The sequence below is a fragment of the Macaca thibetana genome, chromosome 15, assembly GCF_024542745.1.
Source record: "Macaca thibetana thibetana isolate TM-01 chromosome 15, ASM2454274v1, whole genome shotgun sequence".
Lineage (NCBI taxonomy): Eukaryota > Metazoa > Chordata > Mammalia > Primates > Cercopithecidae > Macaca > Macaca thibetana.
In genome coordinates, this window is record NC_065592.1 from 32,405,547 (window position 1) to 32,413,656 (window position 8,110).

Genomic DNA, 8,110 nt, shown 5'->3' on the forward strand with positions numbered 1-8,110 from the left:
AGAATCGCAGGGTTCAAACAGGTGACAACGACAAAGGACGTTGGCAATTAGAACTCAAAAAGGGGTGAGCGCACTCTCTGCCCGGTGCCCGAGCTTCCATCACTTTCCCCAGTCTCCCCTCCCTTTTCTTTCCTAGGTTGACACCAGGCTAAGCGCCAGCATTCACCGGTGAGGGGGCTCCGTGGAGAGGGGGCGGAGCCCCGCGCCGCGCGCCCGAATCCAAAGTAAACACCTCGCCAAGCCTACGTTTAGAAAGTGATACCGAACACCACATTCACGTTTAAAAAAAAATACTGTTTGCTGAGAAGATGAGAGCAAAACATTTCCCAGCTGGAAAATTACTGATCACAAACCAAGAGGAATGGGGGTGGGGGGGGGGCAGCGTTATAAGACTGAAGATCGCCGTTTCCTATTCCCTTCCCGGTGGGCGAGGACGCCTGCGGCGGGCTCGGTGTGCACTTTTCGGGAGCTAGGATCCTGGCACATAGTCACTTCCCAGCGAAGTCGGGGGGCCTGACCTACCCGGAGCCTGAGCCGAAGGAACGAGTTGTCCTTTGACCTTTACTGGCCATTTCACCTCTTTATGACTCAGTTTCTCATCCATAAAGAGGAAAGGAGAGTGCGTGGCTTGAAAAGTGTTTCGAGGCCGGGCGCAGTGGCTCACGCCTGTAATCCCAGCACTGTGGAAGGCCGAGGCGGGCGGATCACTTGAGGTCAGGTGTTCGAGACCTGCCTGGCCCAAAAGGTGAAACTCCGTCTCTACGAAAAACAACAAAAATTAGCCGGGGTCGTAGAGCACGCCTGTAATCCCCGCTACTCGGGAGGCTGAGGCAGGAGAATCGCTTGAACCCAGGAGGAGGATGTTGCAGTAAGCTGAGATCGTGCCACTGCATTCCAGCCTGGGCGACAGAGCGAGTGTGTCCAAAAAGAAAAAGAAAGGAAAGAGAAAGAAGAAAGAAAGAGAGAGAAAGAAGGGGAGGGAGAGAGGGAGAGGGAGAGAGTGAGAGTGAGAGAGAGAGAGAGAGAGAGAGAGAGAGAGAGAGAGAGAGAGAGAAAGAGTGCTTCGAGACGGCTGGTTGAAAAGTGTCTCCGCGCCTCACAGTCCCTCTTCTCTCCCTCACCCCTTTGAGTAAATCTTGAGCCCTTTCATTCCCTTTCTCGCTTTTTAAAGTATCAAAACCATAACTCCCCACTCTTGCCTCTTTCTGCCTGTTCCCGGCGGAACACTCCTCTGGCCTTCTCCTGAGGCTCCCAGTTCACGCTGCACAGTGCTGGGCACCCGCTTCCTCTCCACACCCCTAGCGCCCCCCACCCCTCGGCAGAAGGGACCGCGAGGAACCGTGCGAGGTCAGGCCGAGCGCCGGCACCGGCACTGGCGCTGCGCGGCGAGAGCGGACTCCAGCGAGCGCAGGGAGGGAGGGAGAGATCGAGGGCTGGATGAGTCACGCGGATAATCGCGCTCTTCTCCAGCGCGCAGACAGCGCGGCAAGCGCGTATGCGAGCAGGGGTGGGGACGCGTGACCGTCCCGCCCGCTGACCCCACCAGTCTTCGCGGGCTTCGAACCCACGGAGCCGACAATGGCGGTGAGTACTGCCCTGGTCGCGCAGAGACCGAACCTGCGCCCGGTTCCTCGCGCCCAGCTCTGGGGCGGACGCCGCCGCCGCCGACACCACTGCCGCCGGCGTCAGCTCGGCTCCAGCCCGCCAGCTGCCCGGCTGGCGTCACGGCCCGGCCCGGCCCGGCCCCGCCCGCGCCCCTCCTTCCCCTCCCCCGCCCCCACGTGCGCCGAGTTTGTTGATTTAGCTGCCATAGCAACGATGGAGGGGAGCCTCGGGGGGGGCGGAGAGAAGAAAGGGAGGGGCGGGGCATGGGAGAAGGCGGAGGAAAAGGCTGTTAGCGAAGGAAGTTATAAGTAAGGAGCGCGCGCCGGCGGCCGGCAGTTCCCCGACCAGAGAGAGCGAACGTGTCTGCGGGCGCGCGGGGAGCAGAGGCGGTGGCGGGCGGCGGCGGCGGCACCGGGAGCCGCCGAGTGACCCTCCCCGCCCCTCTGGCCCCCCACCCTCGCACCCGCCCGTGGCCCGCGCCCATGGCCGCGCGCGTTCCACACAACTCCCCGGACTCCGCGCCCTGCGCCGCCAACCAGTTCGTAGCTCCGCGCCACCGCAGCCAGTCTCACCTGGCGGCACCATCCGCCCACCGCCCCGGCCACAGCCCCTGCGCCCACGGCAGCACTCAAGGCGACCGCGACAGCGGTGGGGGACGCTGCTGAGTGGAAGAGAGCGCAGCCCGGCCACCGGACCTACTTACTCGCCTTGCTGATTGTCTGTTTTTGAGTTTACAACTTTTCCAAGAACTTTTGTATACAAAGGAACTTTTTAAAAAGGACGCTTCCAATTTATATTTAATCCAAAGAAGAAGGATCTCGGCCAATTTGGGGTTTTCGGTTTTGGCTTCGTTTCTTCTCTACGTTGACTTTGGGGTTCGGGTGCCCCAGCTGCTTCGGGCTCCCGAGGACCTTTCTGGGCCCCCGAATTAATGAGGTAGGTGAGGCGCGCGGCGCTGGGAGCAGGGAGGGGTGAGGACCGGTGGGACGCGCCGGAATGACGGCCGAAAGCCGCCCCTGACTCTGTCTCTGCGCCCTGCCCGGCTCGCAGGCAGCCACCTGGCGAGTCTGACATGGCTGTCAGCGACGCGCTGCTCCCATCTTTCTCCACGTTCGCGTCTGGCCCGGCGGGAAGGGAGAAGACACTGCGTCAAGCAGGTGCCCCGAATAACGTGAGTATCGTATCACCCCGGGCCGCCGGGAACGCCCGGTGGGTTTCCGTGGGTGTGGTGGGGGCGGGCGGAGCTCTGGGGTCACTAAGCCACTGAACGAGGGTAAGGAGCGGCCACCGCGCGGACTCCGCAGCCTTCCCGGGTTAGCTTCCGTGCCCTTGGCTCAGCTGTACATGCCCGTGGTGCGAGCACTGCGGAGCCGCCTGGGGCGCAAGCCGGGTCTTCACCAGTCCCCGGGCGCCCTGTCGGTAGGGCGGGCGCGCGCAGGCCACCAGGCGGGAGGTGGCCGCATCCCCAGACACTGGCTGGGCCAGAGTGAGTTTAGCGCGTAGGCGGCCCCGTGGCTAGAGCGCACCGAGAGAGCCTCGGTGTGCCAATTCCGGGGACGTCCACGGGACTTGGCGGGGGAGGGACCAGCCGTGGCGCTCGCTCACACGCAATTGGGTAGACAGTACATAACGCCCGCGATACAGACGCATCACCTCTTCTCCGACCCGGGTGTGGGCCGAGATTGCAGCCCTGGCGCCCTGGGTTCCCGGGTGATTGCTGCCTGACCAGTCCCCATGTCTGGGCGGTGCAGTTGCGTGTGGCCCGCCAGCACGTCGGTATGTCGGGTGGCAACAGGGGACCACCACTGACGGGCCTCTCCCGCCCTGTCCCCTCAGCGCTGGCGGGAGGAGCTCTCCCACATGAAGCGACTTCCCCCGGTGCTTCCCGGCCGCCCGTATGACCTGGCGGCGGCGACCGTGGCCACAGACTTGGAGAGCGGCGTAGCCGGTGCGGCTTGCGGCGGTAGCAACCTGGCGCCCCTACCTCGGAGAGAGACCGAGGAGTTCAACGATCTCCTGGACCTGGACTTTATCCTCTCCAATTCGCTGACCCATCCTCCGGAGTCAGTGGCCGCCACCGTGTCCTCGTCAGCGTCAGCCTCTTCCTCGTCGTCCCCGTCGAGCAGCGGCCCTGCCAGCGCGCCCTCCACCTGCAGCTTCACCTATCCGATCCGGGCCGGGAGCGACCCGGGCGTGGCGCCGGGCGGCACGGGCGGAGGCCTCCTCTATGGGAGGGAGTCCGCTCCCCCTCCGACGGCTCCCTTCAACCTGGCGGACATCAACGACGTGAGCCCCTCGGGCGGCTTCGTGGCCGAGCTCCTCCGGCCAGAATTGGACCCGGTGTACATTCCGCCGCAGCAGCCGCCGCCGCCAGGTGGCGGGCTGATGGGCAAGTTCGTGCTGAAGGCGTCGCTGAGCGCCCCTGGCAGCGAGTACGGCAGCCCGTCGGTCATCAGCGTCAGCAAAGGCAGCCCTGACGGTAGCCACCCGGTGGTGGTGGCGCCCTACAACGGTGGGCCGCCGCGAACGTGCCCCAAGATTAAGCAGGAGGCGGTCTCCTCGTGCACCCACTTGGGCGCTGGACCCCCTCTCAGCAATGGCCACCGGCCGGCTGCACACGACTTCCCCCTGGGGCGGCAGCTCCCCAGCAGGACTACCCCGACCCTGGGTCTTGAGGAAGTGCTAAGCAGCAGGGACTGTCACCCTGCCCTGCCGCTTCCCCCCGGCTTCCATCCCCACCCGGGGCCCAATTACCCATCCTTCCTGCCCGACCAGATGCAGCCTCAAGTCCCGCCGCTCCATTACCAAGGTCAGTCCCGGGGATTTATAGCTCGGGCTGGGGAGCTCTGTGTCTGCTGGCCCCTTGGGGCACAGGGGATGATGCTCACCCCACCTTCTCCACCCCTAGAGCTCATGCCACCCGGTTCCTGCATGCCGGAGGAGCCCAAGCCAAAGAGGGGAAGACGATCGTGGCCCCGGAAAAGGACGGCCACCCACACTTGTGATTACGCGGGCTGCGGCAAAACCTACACAAAGAGTTCCCATCTCAAGGCACACCTGCGAACCCACACAGGTAGGGGGACAAACTGCGGAAGGAAGGGGTTAGCTTCCAGCCCTATGGGGCTACCAGTGGACACTCCTCAGTGCTTCCTTGGCTTCCCAGGGCAGTCTATCACCTTGATCTCTGGGATCACTGGGGAGGACAGCGAACCGGCGCCTACTTTTCTTCCTAGGAGCCTTTTGCTTGATGGATGGTATCTGTGCTTGAATGTGCAATTTTGTTTGGCCTTTAAAAGGCAGAGATTCCCCGCGGTCTGTGGGCCTCTCCTAGCTTGGGCATTGTAATCAAGAAATTATACTTTGCTATGCAAAAGCATGATGGCTTTTTTTTAAACTAGGTTTTTAATGTTACCTTCCCAGGTTCACCCTCCCTTTCTATTATTTTGAATTTTGGTCTTAACAATTCGGACTTATTTATTTTTTGTTATTTGTTTTGATTTGCATTTTTATTTTTTTTCCCCCACAAGCAGAAGGTTTTATTTTAAATTCCAAGAATATGATGGTCAAAATTGCTGAGGAGATTCTGATTTAGGATTGTCACTGCAGAGCATTTCCATGTCAATGTAAGTAGGTACTCAAAGTCACTTAGGCACTTAGCATTCAGTAAGGTAAAAGTAAAGAAAACAAAATTGCCACCTGTGGCTTTTTATCCCCAATCGTAGTAGGAATAAGATTGCCTGGTTTGCACACACCACCAATCACAATTTGCAAATTTCATTTTCACCACTGACATGTCTTGACTCAAAAGAAACATTAGTATAGGTTTAGGTGGCGTGTTTGTGTGTTTTTGGTGAAACATTAGTATAGGTGTAGGTGGTGGTTGTGTGCTTAACTGACCCCCTAAAAACAAGACCAAATACTTAAGACACGGAATGTATTCCTGTTTACGACATGGAATTCAATACAGCCCGTCAGTGGTATAAAGACTTTTCCTGGATTCCTTTAGGATAGGGTCAGAGTTGGTTTAGTATCTGGCCTTCAGTTTTTAAAAGGGCCCATTCTTTGATATAGCAGTGGCGTTAATTTTTTTTTTCTTTTGCCTTTACAGGTGAGAAACCTTACCACTGTGACTGGGACGGCTGTGGATGGAAATTTGCCCGCTCAGATGAACTGACCAGGCACTACCGGAAACACACTGGGCACCGCCCGTTCCAGTGCCAAAAATGCGACCGAGCATTTTCCAGGTCGGACCACCTCGCCTTACACATGAAGAGGCATTTTTAAATCCCAGACAGTGGATATGACCCACACTGCCAGAAGAGAATTCAGTATTTTTTACCTTTCACACTGTCTTCCCGATGAGGGAAGGAGCCCAGCCAGAAAGCACTACAATCATGGTCAAGTTCCCAACTGAGTCATCTTGTGAGTGGATAATCAGGAAAAATGAGGAATCCAAAAGACAAAAATCAAAGAACAGATGGGGTCTGTGACTGGATCTTCTATCATTCCAATTCTAAATCCGACTTGAATATTCCTGGACTTACAAAATGCCAAGGGGGTGACTGGAAGTTGTGGATATCAGGGTATATAAATTATATCCGTGAGTTGGGGGAGGGAAGACCAGAATTCCCTTGAATTGTGTATTGATGCAATATAAGCATAAAAGATCACCTTGTATTCTCTTTACCTTCTAAAAGCCATTATTATGATGTTAGAAGAAGAGGAAGAAATTCAGGTACAGAAAACATGTTTAAATAGCCTAAATGATGGTGCTTGGTGAGTCTTGGTTCTAAAGGTACCAAACAAGGAAGCCAAAGTTTTCAAACTGCTGCATACTTTGACAAGGAAAATCTATATTTGTCTTCCGATCTACATTTATGACCTAAGTCAGGTAATACACCTGGTTTACTTCTTTAGCATTTTTATGCAGACAGTCTGTTATGCACTGTGGTTTCAGATGTGCAATAATTTGTACAATGGTTTATTCCCAAGTATGCCTTAAGCAGAACAAATGTGTTTTTCTATATAGTTCCTTGCCTTAATAAATATGTAATATAAATTTAAGCAAACGTCTATTTTGTATATTTGTAAACTACAAAGTAAAATGAACATTTTGTGGAGTTTGTATTTTGCATACTCAAGGTGAGAATTAAGTTTTAAATAAACCTATAATATTTTATCTGAATAATGTTTTTTATTGTTTTGTTTTTCTCCTGGAAAAATATGAACAGTAGTTGGTTTAAACACACTGGGGTAATAGGGCATGTAAGAAGCACGCACAAAAAAGCCAACTTTATGTCAACAAATTAAAATACCTTTTTTTAACAAAACTATTTAGTTTTACAATAAATACTATCAATATAGGGCTGAGAACTCTTGAATATTCTAAGTTTAAAAATTATAAGATTAAAAACTCAGTTCAGGTTTTCTCTTTCCAAATGTACATAAAGCTACATGAAAGCAGTTTCCTTACCTCTGATTTTCCCAGTAGAAACAGCTTAATCATTCTTAAAATTGCTCAGTTTAGTATGAAAATATTTATGAAATATATACATTTCAGTTTCACACTGAAAAAAATCCTTATGGTTTGTCTTTTAAAGTAAATAAAAATATACAAGTTTTCTGTGCAGGCCTGTCCCAGCACCCCTCACATTTGAGTAACAAAAGAACCTTCCCACAGCAGACAACCCTAAGAACGTGGTTCCACAGTGCCCTCCTGAGGATTAAAGGATTCATTTATGCGTGGTGTGTGTTACAAATACATTATTTCTACTAGTTATAGCCCTAAAGAGGTCAGAAGTGAAGTTTCTGGCAGATTGTTTTAAAACTAAGTCAGTTCCCCTGATTGAAGGTGGGCAAACAAACTGAAATAAAATAATTTTAAAATTATTCAAATTCACAAAACTAAGTGTAAAGTTGGTGTTTTTGTAAGTTTGTAGCATTTATATTAGAAGTTTTAATATTAAAACTCAAAACTGCCCTGTTAGAATCTCAAGTTCTTGAGGTGGGTGGCTGAGAGATTGAAATTCATTTGGGGCTATCACAAAATGGAAAAAGCATTTGTGACACTTGTTGACACCTTATATACTTGTAATAGTGATGTGGGTGACTAATACTTAACATCATCAAGGGGACAGAGCTCACTGCTCACTGGCATTTTCTTTACAGTGTTTATTAACTGTTGATTATATCTAGCGTCCAGAGGTATGTTTGTACCATTGGTACATTTACTAAATGAAATAAAAAATGGACATTTATAAGAGGCTTATGGTAGATCAACACAAGGTATTTTCTTTGGCTTTTGAGAGTCCAGCATGACTGGAAAGCATGGCATGTGTCTCTGCTTAAAAGAAAACAGGTGCATCAATAGGATGGAATTTTATGTGGCCAAGAACATATTCAAAGCATATATAATGACATGGAAAAATGCTCATGGTATGTTAAGTGGAAAAAGCAGGATATAAGACTATAAACAGTATCAATTCAACTGTGTACATTTAAGTGT

The 8,110-nt window shown here is 52.7% G+C and overlaps 1 protein-coding gene across 2 annotated transcripts; it reads left to right on the plus strand.

Annotated features, from left to right (window-relative positions):
- Positions 1 to 1,936: 1,936 nt before the first annotated feature.
- KLF4 (KLF transcription factor 4) lies at positions 1,937 to 6,790 on the plus strand. 2 transcript variants are annotated; one of them, XM_050760530.1, is made up of 5 exons: positions 1,937 to 2,541; positions 2,656 to 2,776; positions 3,442 to 4,414; positions 4,514 to 4,678; positions 5,714 to 6,790. In XM_050760530.1, the coding sequence occupies exons 1-5, from the start codon at positions 2,537 to 2,539 to the stop codon at positions 5,887 to 5,889; spliced, it is 1,440 nt and encodes a 479-aa protein (XP_050616487.1). In that variant the 5' UTR covers positions 1,937 to 2,536; the 3' UTR covers positions 5,890 to 6,790. The 2 variants fall into 2 exon arrangements, with proteins under 2 accessions (XP_050616487.1, XP_050616486.1); XM_050760529.1 differs by having other exon boundaries at positions 3,442 to 4,678.
- The last annotated feature ends 1,320 nt before the right edge of the window (positions 6,791 to 8,110 follow it).